The sequence below is a fragment of the Alosa alosa genome, chromosome 2 (assembly GCF_017589495.1).
Source record: "Alosa alosa isolate M-15738 ecotype Scorff River chromosome 2, AALO_Geno_1.1, whole genome shotgun sequence".
NCBI lineage: Eukaryota > Metazoa > Chordata > Actinopteri > Clupeiformes > Clupeidae > Alosa > Alosa alosa.
In genome coordinates, this window is record NC_063190.1 from 10143356 (window position 1) to 10158281 (window position 14926).

General features: G+C 40.5%; 1 protein-coding gene across 1 annotated transcript; it reads left to right on the forward strand.

Annotated features, from left to right (window-relative positions):
* Window positions 1–13565: 13565 nt before the first annotated feature.
* On the forward strand, window positions 13566–14570 carry LOC125309686 (trace amine-associated receptor 13c-like). The gene has a single exon (XM_048266760.1). It carries the CDS (start codon window positions 13566–13568, stop codon window positions 14568–14570), a length of 1005 nt encoding a protein of 334 aa, XP_048122717.1.
* Window positions 14571–14926: the final 356 nt, after the last annotated feature.

Below are 14926 nucleotides of genomic sequence, written 5' to 3' on the forward strand. Positions count from 1 at the left end.
GGTTCTTCTTATTTCAATGTAAATTCTGATGTGAAACAGCTTAATTGACACAAGTTTAATCCTTGTAAGGTTTTGTTACACAGCCAATGTTCCCAGGTCTGGTGGACCCACCACATTATTAGGCTTTTAGTCAAAGTCTGCTTTATTGTCAATTTCTTCACATGTCAAGACATAAATCAAAAATCAAGTGAAAGTGAAAAAATATATAATGTCCACAACACTGCTTTAGACTCATTTAATGCACAAAGGCAACGTTTCGACCCTGCTGGGTCTTCAGGCAAATGGTGGACACATTTGATGAAAGGATATATGTAGGCCTTACAATCAGCTGACCTACCATGTGATGTCAATTGGTATGATTAGGTTTAAGAGCCCCACTAATCACTCAATTAAGAAAACACATTCATACAGCTATTTCACAAACCTATACATCTCAAAAGGAGTACATGGCATTGCTATCAACAGAAAAGAAAGAAAAGAAAAAACAATCAGTGGATAAACCAGGGGGTCAGGATTTGGAGGGTTAGCTTCAGACACTTGAGTCATTTGGCCGCCGACATTTAAAAAAAAATGGTGTTACATGGTTGCAACTTCCGGCCCCAGTTTTTACATGCTGATTGGTAGATGACAGCTAATGCACAAGTGTAGTGTTGGGCACGAGCGTCCTCGCACGTCCATGTTGGTTAAGCATATTTCTGGAAGACGACAAATAAAACGACTGCCTACTTGACTTAATGCCTACATGGTTTAGGCCGTATTATACCAGACTTTGTGGTAAATAAAAGAAAAAGTAAATGTTGTCATATACTATTATTTGCCTTATTTGTGGGTTGACAAGGTAACTGATGATGACAATACATTTACGCATAGCAATGACCTACATCCAATTATTAGGCCTAATAATAGGCCTACTCATTGCGTTGTGTATGAAAGCTATTTTAAAATGCACAGGCTGTAGTTCCTACCTGTAGTCCATGACAGTGCAACGTCGGTATCATATAGCCTATGTCTCCCCAAGAGATTTAAAACAAAACAACTGTCAATGACTTATTTAGTTTGCTTTATTACAACATTGACATGATTAGGCTTTGCATTTGATTTAAATGGTCAGGCTGCCAGTCGAGGCAAAAACCAAATATCCAATAACAGTTACAGACTCTTGAAATGCCTGCTCGAACCACAATACCTGAAGGATGTGCGCTTCTATCGGTAAATTTAATTTGCATTGGCTTCATTTCGTCTGCCTGCAAATGTAGCCTAGGTTTAAAGGATAATTCCAGTATTTAGCACTTTGAGTCCCTTTTCTGGTTTGTTTTGGATGAACTAGAGTGGTGGACACCGAAATTTTGACGATTGGCCCTGTCTCGACTTTTCTGACTCATTTGAATCGCCTTTACTGCTTCAGAGCGGCTGCCTACAGGCATGTACAAACATGTCCTTAAAACAACCCTTAACGTTCGTTTTATGAAAACTGCAACTCACCGAGTGGTTTGGATGAGCAACAGATGGCACCAGCTAATTAAGCAAATTACGGTTATACCTTAAGTCATTTGCATAGCTACCGTCGGGAACACCCACTGGCATGCGTTGACGGAACGCAACTGTGTGTAGAAGCCCTAATAGGCTAATTCTAACTGGTGCCGGAAATGAACACCCATGAAACGCCATTTTCATAAAGATGGCTGCGGTCAATATCAAACTTTTTTGGCTGAAGTAGCTAGCCTAGCATGGGCCATTGAAATGAATGGGGGTGGGACTTAGTCACTCTCTCCAGCAGGGCTCTCAAGTTTTGAAGTTTGCAAGGAGTGAGACTTTGTTTCAGGGGGAGGGGGCGTGGCATTGGCACTGTGCCAATGCCACGCCCCCTCCCCCTGATCGAAGTACATCAAAGTTAGCGAAGCGGTCATATAGGGATTGTCAAAGTTTTTTTTTTTTTTTTTTTTTTTCCCCGTCATCTACTTCCTGAATTTTTGGTCAACGATACCGGGACACTGAACCACGGGGCACATGAAATTTGGTGGGTATGTAGCCCCACTAGACTTTTACTGAAAAAATTTATTTTTAGTCCCGGGCCACTCCCCGTGCTGGGCCCCGAACCGCAAAAAAGCAGTTTTTCCTAAATAACTACCTGAACCGTGGCACTGAGGATGAAGAATCTTTTATGGTGTGTTGGTCTCAAGGGCCCACATCAACCTGGCCCATAATAACTCATTTGTGATTTGCACCCCCCCTGGTAAAAAATGAAAATGCAATATTATTCTGCTTTAATCGCCCCTATCTTCAGTTAAGATGTTCAGAACTGCACCAAATTTTATGTGTATGATTGACCTGGAATTCTCTGGGGGTATGCCAAGTTTCGTAGAATTTCATCCATGGGGGGGGTCTAAAAAAATTAGGTTATGTGTACATTTAGTGACTGTACACTCATTGGCCTGTAGATGGCGGTGCACACATATACACATGCACACACACACAGGCACCCACATACTATCGGTATTAGAACGGCCGATACATAATTACAAATTCAGTAGGATTAAAAGAAAGCCAAAATAAATATTCATCATCATCATCATGGCTGCATTTTCAGTATTGGCAATAAGTAGTCGTTTGTCCACTAGATGGCGCATCGTTGCAGTGAGACGTAAATTTGTTGGAAGTTAAAAGTGGGTTGGAAAAACAATGGACGCTTCCTACAAGGACTGCATTTACCGCAGAGAACGTCTAATAAGGATAGGACGATGTTCACATGAAATGTAATTCCCATTTCTTCTTGAAACCGAAATAAATCTGAGGATGTTTATCGGACATGCTTGGTTTTTACTGCAGGTAGGCTACGTTAATCTTATAATATCAATAAGAGACCTAGGTAATGTTACCGTTAGCGTTGGTTGAGTGATGGAGGCCAATTTGATTGATTGCATTTGTAGAAAATTATAAATGCGGTTATACCAAGCAAATTGATAGCAGCACTGTAATTGTATCTTTCGACTGTCATTTGTTGCACGTGCTACAAAAATCATTCTGTGCAATGGAAGATTTACCAACGTTACACCGGTCTGATACAGTTTTGCCTATACATGCGTGAGACTGAGGCCGCCTGTTTATTTTGTTTTAAGTGCGTGCAGGGTGTGAGAGGGGAATCGATGTGCTTTGATTACAGCTTGGTAGTTGTAGTCTGTGAAATTAAAAAGCATGTGTGTGTGAAGTATCCAAACAATGACACCTTCATTTCATTATGGCTGCTTTAGCAACACACCTAAGCTACTGTGTAGTGGGTCCCATTTAGAAGTGGCTACTTCATTCGCACTTTCCTTGACTCATGGAGCTGCGTGAATTTTATTACAACTTTTCGCCACGATATGGCAGTTTAAGTCCGCTTGATACTGTAAGGCGTTTTGTCATAACTCCCTGATGCATTTTTGCATTTAGAATAGCAGGAGCGTGGTATCTCAATCGGAAAATTAAACAATATCAGGTGCCTATGGACTAGGCTGGGTGAACCCAGCCTGATCTGCCCGCTATTTATTTTTTGATTTCTTAAAATATTGAGCTTGGTCTGGTGAAAGCCAGACTAGCCATGGACCTCAGTTACACAATGCAAGGGAACATGAATCAGCCTATATTTGCACGAACAATAACGGACAACAGCTCAACTTTGGCCCGTTAAAATGTGTATGAACAGTCTAGCGACGCATTTCATCAAGGCCCATTTGGACATGTCAGTTATTTGCACCACTGGTTAGATGTAAAACAGCATTTCGTTTCAGACTACTGTTACTTAATTTGTGCATTAACAATAACGTTTCAGACTACTGTTACTTAATTTGTGCATTGACAATAAAGTATTACATGAACTAAAGATGACTAAAATCTTATGTAGAAGAAGAAACATTCACAAAAAATCCATCCATCCAAAAATGACCTTTGTTTTGGTAGCTGTTGAAAACGGCATGGAACTGACAGAGATGTTTTTGTTTATAAATAAATAAATAAATAAATAAATAACATTATGCTGATACCTTTTGCTTTTTCCAAATACAATGTAGCCTACAGGTGTAAGTGACCTTTCATCAATCCAGTTGCAATGGATGAACTGTGATGAACTGCCCTACTTGTGATTGTTTAGAGATTTTAAAGGTTTTATAACAATGCTACATCTTCTTTGGCTATTCTACAATCTATTCACCTTTTCAGCACCAGTAGGCTACTTTCTGTGCAGCCGCACACACACAATCAGGCATGCCAAACAAGCATACACAAAGGTTTCAAGACTGGGGGATGGAGTAAAATATGGAGACAAATTGAAGTGTGATTTATTTTCGCGGAACGGATGTACAGGACTGAGCGGCGGTCATATTCTGTACCGCTATGCGGTACATCTAGTTATGACCGCTGCGCAGCGTGTCCAAATTTCCGTCAAGGATTCCCGGGACACTGAAAGACCGGGGTAGAAGAAACTTGGTGGGCATGTAACCCCACATGGATAGCATGGAACCATCGTTTTGATCTGTAGCCCCCCCCCCCGCTGGACTGGACCCCCCGAAAGGAGGGTAGGGCAGACACAGTTTTCTGTGAATATCTCGAGAACCGTAAGGTTTAGGAGGACCTTTTTTTTTTGTATGTTGATCTCAAGGGGCCATGTCAACCCATTCCATAACCACTCATTTCATGTATAAGCCACCTAGTTAAACACAAAAAAGTAAAATGAGGTGTTGTAATCGCAGGTATCTGTGACCTAACATAGTCAAAACTGCACGGAATTGGAAGTGTAGGATCATTATGACACCCTCTGAATGCACGCCAAGTTTCGTGGAATTCCGTTCATGGGGGGCCACACAATAAATTAATTTATGTTACTATACACCAACTGGCCTGTAGGTGGCCGGAGACAGTTTTCTGTTAATATCTCGAGAACCGTAGGGCCTAGGAGGACCACCTTTTTTTTTGTATGTTGGCCTTAAGGGGGCATGTCAACCTATCCCATTACCACTTATTTCATGTATAGCGCCACCTAGTTAAAAATTAAAAAGCAAAACATTAGGTGTTTTCATCACAATATCTCTGGCTGACATGGTCAAAACTGCACGAAATTGAAAGTGTAGGATCATTATGACACCCTCCGAATGCATGCCAAGTTTCGTGGACTTTCGTTCATGGGGGGGCCTTACAATAAAATAATTTATGTGTACATTTAGTGACCGTACACCAACAAGGATTCCCGGGACACTGAAAGACCGGGGTACACAAAACTTGGTGGGCATGTAACCCCACATGGATGGCATGGAACCATCGTTTTCCGTTTTGATCTGTAGCCCCCCCACTGGACTGGACCCCTTGAGAACTGTAGGGCCTAGGATGACCAATTCTTTGCGTATGTTTGCCTCCAGGGGTCATGTAAACCCATTCCATATGCACACATGTGCATAAACAGATACACACGCACAGACATACAGTGGGCAGTGCTTCGACTTAGCCAGCTTCACTCGCGGTCTGCGCGTGGGATGACGCGGTATCACGCGACTTTAATTTGTATTTTTCCAGTGAGACGCTGCAACAACCCAAACAACCGGTAGATGGCTCAAGTGAGCAGGGTGTCTCGTAAACAGAAATGGAGCCTGGAAAACCCTACACAGACTTCACTACAGACTTTAGCAGACTGGTTTAGAAATAATGTAATAGCCAGAAATATGCCTGACCTGCCCTAATAAAGAAATATTTGGTTAACTGCGAGTGAATCCCGTTTGCAGCCATAGAGACGCAGGACAAATTAAACATTCTGGTTTTCTCCGAGTGCAGCGATGATAGACAGATATCATTTGGACAAAATATAGAGTATTAACCTCCGTTGCTCAGCCAAATGCCTTCCTGTTACATCCTGTTATCACGGAGTTACAGGCGATAAACGATTTTTGATTTGAAGTTTACTTCATTAGGGACTGTTCGTTATTTATTTAAGGGGCTACCGGAGGAGTTTTGGGAGCATTAGTCCAAAAAGACGTGACCCTCCCTCGCCAGCAATACATTTTTCTATGACCCTCCAAAATGATTATGAAAAAATCACTCAACTTTTTCCGGGTTTATCGCCTACTGTATTTTAACGTTTTCACATATTTGGCCATAAGGCGTTTATCATAGGCTATCACTTTAACAGGGGGAATTAATTGGGCATGAATCATGCTGAACGCTATTTCGCTACCTTAGAATAATAAGGTTCTATCTGCGTTTTGAGTATGGACAACCGGGACGATTGAAACGGGGGGCGAATGAAACATTCGGTTTTCTCCGAAAAGCAACGATGATAGACAGTCACCATTTGGACAAAACATGGAGCATATTAACCTCCGTTGCTCAGCCAAATGCCTTCCTGTTACGTCCTGGTATCACAGAGTTAAACGATAAGCGATTTTTGATGGTCACAAGTTTACTTCATTAGCGGTTTATTTTTTTGGATTATTAAAGAGTGTTTTTCATTTAAAGGTTTGACTTTGTGCTTATTCAGTAGAGCATTTAGTGCTCTCCCCAATCCCAGACGTTCACATTGCATGTTTGTTTGTAATGGATGCAACCGCGAGATAGGCTATGCGTTTGACAATGAGTTGTTAACAGAACCAAGACATATAGTCCAGCAGCAATCTAGGGACTGATCGTTATTTATTGAAGGGGCCACCGGAGGAATTTTGAGTGCTTCAGTTGGAAGTTGCATGACCCTCTCTTGCCTGCTAGAAATTGTTCAATGACCCTCCGACAGAATTGTTAAAAAAGACATGACCCTCCCCTGCCAATTGTCTTCCGCCCGCGCCACAGCCACACACTTTGTGATAACGTTCTTAAATCAATCTTTCCCGTGAGCTTGCATGCTACCAGTCCTTCCTTTTCAAATGTGTTGCGCCTGTTTGCACAATTTCACAAATAATCATATGTGATTAATAGTATGATAAATAATCCCTGTGCACGGGGACCGAAACAATGCATGCCAACTGTTTCCGTGTTTATCACGTATTTTAACTTTCCCTGCTGTCTTGCCGTTTTAATGTTTTCCCGTAGAATATCCCATATTTTAATACTCTCATAACAGCCCTGCCATCGGGCCTGTCTCTGTGTTGCCCTGTTGCTACCCCTTGCCCTTCCAACGAAACAGATGTCTTCAAATCATGAATGCGAACTTAGAGTGATGTTAACCTATTTAAGTTTAACGGCGCGATTGTCGTGAGAGCACGATTCATTGGCGCTTGCATGTTCGGCCTTATGTCTACGTGCGCACCTGAGGCTACTCAGCTGCAAGAGAAATAATTTCCCCTGTTTGTATGTTCACTGCAAGTTGGCCTACCATAACTTACCAACTCTGCACTGTAGACTGGCTATTTATATTTTTCTGTGAAATAAGCAAATGTATTTGTTCAACTTTATGAAGCAGAATTACGCATAGGGTACTTGGAACATAATACATTTGACAAAGGACAGATGAATGTTGCTAGTGACAAAATATTAACTTTCAGTGTTTTACGATAGTCTTTGTCATGGGGAAGTGTTTTTCCCCATGCATTTATTCTAGGTTACTGTCAGTGACTGACGCGAGAGAAGCGGGTCTGTGTTGTGTTGTGTTAGGCTATGTTAATTTATTTTCATTGGGCATCCCGTGCCGTGCCGTCCACAGTTCTTCAGTTCTGACAAAGCCAAAATTACTCCTTTTGAAACAATGAGTGCAGGAAGCGCGTTTCTATGGTTATATTGCTTGACGGGGGGCATAAGGCTACTTTGAGAACATTTCAATTCACCCGACACTAATATTCAAAATGTTGAAAACTATTTCGGCATAGCCTATAAAGCAGTTTAATTAAATAGAATGTTAGTTGTAAACAAACAAGCTACTTGGTGAGGCTTGGGGGAAGGGGGGCCATCAGACTGGGGGGAAGGGGGGCCACGTTGGCTCACGTTGGCTGGGGGGAAGGGGGGCCATCAGACAATTGTGCCCAGTTAATCCGGCCCTTCCCCCAAAATATCACACCTTCCCACCTCTGACAGCTTAAAAGAAGTCAAGAGGACTCCTTACTCACAGACATATTCACAAACCTGCGGTTTTGAAATCCTATGCAGCTACAGGAGCTTCCAATCGCGAGGAAGCAATTTTGCATTGTAGGCATAACTAACATGCAATACGCAATATGTAGGCATAACTAACATGCAACAACAACCAAAACTAGGTTAATCATTGTCAACATGTAAATTAAATGTAACATTATTGTGACTCAAATTAAAATGTTCTCCTCTTTGCAAACGTAGCCTAGGGATATGGTGACAGATTAATTTAATAATGTTGCAAAGGTAGGCTACTGCGTCAATCCATAGGCCTATGTTTCATTAGGCTACTAAGCTATTTGTTTTGCCTTACTCTTTATTCATTTAGGCTAGGCCTTTTTATTCAGTTATTAATCATCTTCCGTCCTTCACACTACTTGTGTAGCGCACGCATTCTCAGACCTGTCACCTGTCAGTCATCATCGGAAGAGAGGTGTTTGGAATTCCCGCGTTACAATCGTCAGCCAATCAAGGTGGTCACTTCAGTCAAGCTCGTGCATGAGTAATGACGTCATCCATAGCCACGAAGACTCACTCCTAGTTTAGGAGTTGTCTGAAAGGCTTTGTGAATAACTTTTAAGAGAAAACTCCAATCTAAAATCTTTAAGTGCGATTTAGGAGTAGCCTACTCCTAGTAGTAAGATAAAAGCCTTTGTGAACAGCCTACGGCCCCAGTTATTCATCATCTTCCGTCCTTGTGTAGCGCACGCATTCTGAGACCTGTCACTCATCATCGTAAGGGAGGTGTTTGGAATTATGCCCGCGTTACAATCATCAGCCAATCAAGGTGGTCACGCTTGCCCATTTACCCAAATTAATGGTTGAATATTACTGATGATCATTGTTATTTAAGAACATGCAGTGTGCGTAGGGTACCAAAACATCTTGCTCGTAAAAAGCATCATAACGCATTATTTCTGGCGGGTCTGTTATTTACTGTAGGCTGCGCAAATCCACATGCCTTTATTTTGGGCAAGCCTGCATTCATTCATTCATTCAACCTTTATTTATTCTCGGAGGGTCATTGAGGGAAGCCCTCATTTTCAATGAAGCCGAAATTACAGAAGCGAAGCAAAGCGCTCCACAAAAAAGACAACATTCGAGGCCTTCTGTTGAAGAATTTTATATAAAGTCTGCGCTGACAGTAGGCCTACCACAGCTGTGGATAGTGTGGAATGTTCAAGTAATAACACAATCCAATGTGTGTCTCAATTGTCCCCCGCTGACCACCTCACACATTTCTCTAGATTTTGCAACGAACTTACATGACACAATGCCATAAAATATGCCAGTTTTAGGACACAGAATAATGTTTGTAATGATACCAGGTAGGCCAGGTATTGTCGGGGTGCATGGTGAAGTGAAATTCTTACTTTGGAAAACAAACATTTGCCGATATCATCGCCGATCATCAGAATATTGCAACAGATTCTGTGTTCTGGACTGTAGGTAACTTGTTAAGCCAGTGGTTCAAACTTTTATTTCATTCCCCACTTTGATCAAGGGGCATGACTGATGATAGTGGAGATAACGTTATATCCCAGGCTTTTGCAAGTCAGCATCTTCGACGGTAGTCTATTAAAATATAAGTTTTCGATGTCCCAAACGGAGAGCCATACTTTATTGTTTTAAACGATCTCTATGCTACTCACAAAAATGTAGGCATGGGGACATGATTAAGTAGGTTATCCAACTGTCGTGTGTTAAATTATTGTGATTACGAGCCAGTGGTTTTCAAACATTATCGCGGACTCGACACCTAACTAAATGCAACAGGCTCATATCGTCCCTCGCATTCGCAAAATGAGGACCAGTGTTTTGTCAAATTGCAAATAGCTATTCGTTTTAACTATTTTTTTATGATAGTAGCCTACAAAAAGCACTTCATACTATCTTAATCTTGGAATATGAGGAGGGAAGTGGCTCGTCTGCAGTCAGCCAAATATGAATGTAATTCTGCGGCATAAAGCAGATGTAATTGTTTATTGTACAGAAAAATAAAAATGACATGTCAAGCAGTCAATTGACTACATTGCAGTCAAGAAGTAGGGCAAATTAATTTACGGAAAACCAAAACGTGGGTCATAGTTGTCTAAGCCTCTATTGTGTAGCCTGTTAAAAACGTCGCCAGATAGTATTAAATCGGCAACAACATTGTTTTCTGCAGAAGCCTACCCAAGGCTACAGATTAATTCTGAACAGTTATTTCTCTACTGGCTCAATTATCACACCACTGTTTTGATTTGCGTGAGTTCGTTAACCCCAACACTGACAATAATGTAGACAGCAAATTTCGATTTCGATTGTCGTAGTCAAGCCTTAAGCCATACCCAAGTAGCCTAAATCGAGGTAATGTTTAATTATGCATGATTTATTTTGTTATTGAATTCGTAGGCTGGGATTATTACTCGCAACAATTATGTAAGGGACGGCAGGCAGAGCGATGTACAGTGGCAGAGCGACGCACAGTGGCTGAAAGTGGTACTAAAGCTTCACGCAGCTTCACGCCGCGTAATGCGCGAATGAAGTGGTCATTTGAAAGCGATGCCCACTGTACATTCACAGTAATCCTACGTATGACACATACTCACACAGTAGACCTATATACGCATGCATGCACATGCACACACACAGGCACATAAACAGGCAAACACACAAGCACATGCACGTACACACACACACCCACCCACCCACACACACATGAACATAAACATGTACAGTACACGCACACATGCACACAATTCAAGAATTTCTCAGAAATTTCTCAGAATTATGAACAGACAAGATGGGGGTGGGGTTGTATAAAATGTATTTTACATGTGAAATCTATGAACACATGCACACACACAGGCACATAAACAGGCAAACACACAAGCACATGCACGCACACACACATAAACATGTACACGCACACATGCACACAATTCAAGAATTTCTCAGAATTATGAACAGACAAGATGGGGGTGGGGTTGTATAAAATGTATTTTACATGTGAAATCTATGAACTAATCATGTTTTGGTACTTGTTGTCTAACAGATACCAGTGAGAATTGAGTGTGCATAATGCAATTCAGTGAGACAGTTAGAATCATATATGCCTTTCAGCGTGACTTATTTTTGTGGAAAACATGTGCTGGACTGGGCGGCGGTCATATTTTGTACAGCTCTGCGGTACATCTAGTTTATTGAACTTTGGTCCACATTTCTGGCAGCCCCCTCTTTTGTCTGTGTGCTATCCCACATGTATTTCCTTGCAGGTTGTATGGTGTTGTGCTTTCATTAAATGTACAGTCAGGGATTGTGCAGGAAGTCACGTTTGTTTGTGTTGAAGTTTATATTCAAATTTATTAGCAGATGCTTTTGTACAAAAAAACGTACATTATGTTTTAACAAAGGACCAAATGAAACACACCAGAGAGGTAGCTCACCCCTGTGTCTTTCCATGTAAAATCAGATAAGGTTGTTGCTGCACTGTCTCAGACTTTGTTCAAACCTTGTCTATATCAAGAAATGGTCCCAAAACCCAAGGCTTGTTTAAATCTGTCCAAATCGTATGTCGTAATATTATTTCCTAACCTGACTGGCTTCACTCACATCCATCTGGGACCTCTTCCATTGAGAGTGATTTCTGCAACCGATTTTATGGTTCAGCCAATCAGGATGCAGGGCGGGAGTTTCATAGATGTGACATAGCGTAGAAGCGACTGTGAGACTGTTATCAGCGTCACGGGTTGGCTTCGATGTGAGTGGTTGAAGTAGCACGTCAATAGATGACGGACAAGTGGCTTATTCAATCATATGCAAGCATTTTTTGATTAGGCCCAGCCTTCTGAAGCAACACTTCAATGGATCTGTTCCAGATGGATGAGTGGCGGAACGAAATTCATCCTGCGAGAGTCAGGTTAATTATTTCCAGCCCTTGAATTAAGTTTTACAGCCTGAAAAAAACATTATCTGGGAAGCAGTGTTTGGGCATTAATATCATGAAAAGTACTGTTCATAGCCAACCCAAACTTTGTAGGGTGGAAGGCAAACATGTTCTCAGTATGAATGAACTGCTAAAAGTTTGCACGGCATGCTCATTGACTGTACAATATATTAAGGGTATTATAAAATTGTTTTTGTAAGTATTTGGTATCAATCATTATTTTTTTTCTTTAAATACAATATTGTATTAATGTTGTGGCAATATTTGAGCTCTCCACATATAATGGGCTTGAAGATTTTAAGTATTAACCATAGGAAGGTTGTGATTTGCTGTCATATTCATGTTGGGTAGCTATAGTAGGCACATGCAAATCTTTGTGATAGTACAGTAGCTCAGTGTATAGATATTTAGTGCAAAGTGCCAATGTTGTACCATAGATAAAGAAATAGAGTCAAAACCATTTTTTTACCTCAGGGACAAAAATTCAATTGCATAGGTATACAATGTAGCCAAGTAAATGTATTTATGAAGGAAACATGGTGCATCATTGACACATGAAAACTTATTCCAACATTGCATTTTGTGTTACTGCTACCATATACCATTAGTCCTATGAAAATGACCAAAATATGCAATTACACCTCCGTTTATGCTTGATAACTTCATGTGCATTTGTTAGGCCGCAAATATTGTCTGGACAGTATTGTATTTGCAAACTCAATATGTACAAAAAATTACCCCCTCAAAGACATCAGTCTATCAACAGTTTTGCATTTTCTTCCAAATCTAAGCAAATTAATAGTATGGTTGAGGGTAGCTTCTTCCAGCTGAGAACCATTGCTAAATTAAAGTCCTTTCTGTCTTTCTCTGAAACACTCATACATGCCTTCATCACATCAAGACTGGAATACTGCAACTCACTCTATGTAGGTCTTACTCACTCCACCCTCACTGGACTTAAAAAATTAAAAAAATTAAAAAATGCAGCTTCTAGACTTTTAAGAGGGTCTAAGAAACGTGAGCACTAACTCACATGTGTTGGCTCATCTGCACTGGCTACCAGTTGAGCACAGAATTAACTCGGGGGTGACAGAGCTTTCTCTGCCGTTGCCCAAACTCCAAACTTTTAATGTACAATTTTAACTATACAAATGAAGTTGATTTGACTTGACTTGACTTGACTTGACATATGAATCTTACAGTTAGGTGAAAATCTGAAAAGAGAGTGGAGCAGCACCACCCAGTGGAAACTAAGAGAGCATAATATAAATAATTCATGATTTTCATAAGGACTAAGATGAGTAAGCTGTAGAAACATCACACACACACCAATTGGGTGTGGATTATGTCCAGACTATAAAAGCAATGGACTACAGGCTATGAAAGGACAAATATTGACAAAGGACAACACTGAAGAAATTCTGACTTAAATCTGTATCATTGTGAAGATACATGTAGTTAGATACAACTAGAATCTGTGTCCTTTGAATAACACTCATGTGAAGGACAAATGTGCTGTGAAATAATTGTAAAAGCTATGTGTTCACTTTTTCATTGTCAAATGGAATACTCTAATGATAAATATGACGTTATAGAATATTGTTTTCCTCAAAGTAATTTATCTTGCACTCGTAAGGCTCGGACGAGAAATGACTATGTTGTGATGTATGTTTTCTTTTCATCAATATCAGTGTTCACAGTCTTTGTAAACTTGCTGGTGATAATTTCCATCTGTCATTTTAAGCAGCTGCAAACTCCAACCAACATCTTCATCCTTTCCATGGCTGTGGCCGATTTATTCATCGGTGGAATTGTGATGCCAGTCGAAAGCATGCGACTAGTTGAGTCGTGTTGGTTTCTTGGGGAGAGCCTTTGTAACTTTTACCCAGCTGTAATGACCATACTTGTGTCAGCATCACTTGGGCATTTAGTGTTTATAGCTGTGGATCGTTATTTAGCTGTTTGTGAGCCCTTTTTCTATGCATCCACAATGACAGTTGGAAAATCTGTGGCATGTATAGTAATATGCTGGCTCAGCTCTGCTCTATATAACTTGACTCTTTTGAATGTAAATGAGAATATGAACAACCCTCATAGACAGAGTAGCTGTGTTGGAGAATGCTTGTTGCTTATTGACTTTACATGGGGCATGGTTGATGTTGTAATCTCCTTTATATTGCCATGTTCCATATTGTTCACTCTATATCTAATTATTTTCTTTGTGGCCAGAAATCAGGCAAGGGTCATAAATGCCCAATCAGGGAATATGTCAAACAATGCAAAATGTGTAATCTCAAAGAGCTCTGACAGGAAAGCAGCCAAAACACTTGGTATTGTGATTTTTGTTTATCTCTTGGGCTGGATCCCATATTACATCAGCATTCTCACACAAGAGAGTACTTCTGTTGCAGTGTATGTGTTATCATGGCTCATGTACATCAACTCATTTGTAAACCCTCTTATCTATGCCTTGTTTTACCCATGGTTTAAGGTGTCAGTTAGACACATTGTTACTTTAAAGATTCTGCACACATCATCATCTCATCTGCATCTGTTACCGTCATGATCCTACTTGTTTATGTTTTGGGAATTATTCAATTGTAATAACAGCCGAGTATTGTATGCATACATGAAGGTGCCAGTCTATATGGTAGTAAGTATGTTATTGCTGTGGCTTGTAGCCTATTTAGTATGGATGCATTCTCTGTTTACTTTGAACCATTCACTGCCTAAAAGGGGTTTCTAAAGTAGCTTTAAAAGATTAATGTAAGAAACTGTACATTTCAACTATAGAAAAGTGAGTATGCTAGAAGCATTACATTTATGTTTATGTGAACATTATCCATTCTAAATACATCTTTGTAAAACTGCTTGTTGGCCTCTGTGTAAGCACATGAAACACAATCAGAGGTTCTATACATA

Coding starts and splice junctions, on each gene's coding strand:
- LOC125309686 (XM_048266760.1), top strand. CDS start 13,566: ATGGAATACTCTAATGATAAATATGACGTTATAGAATATTGTTTTCCT.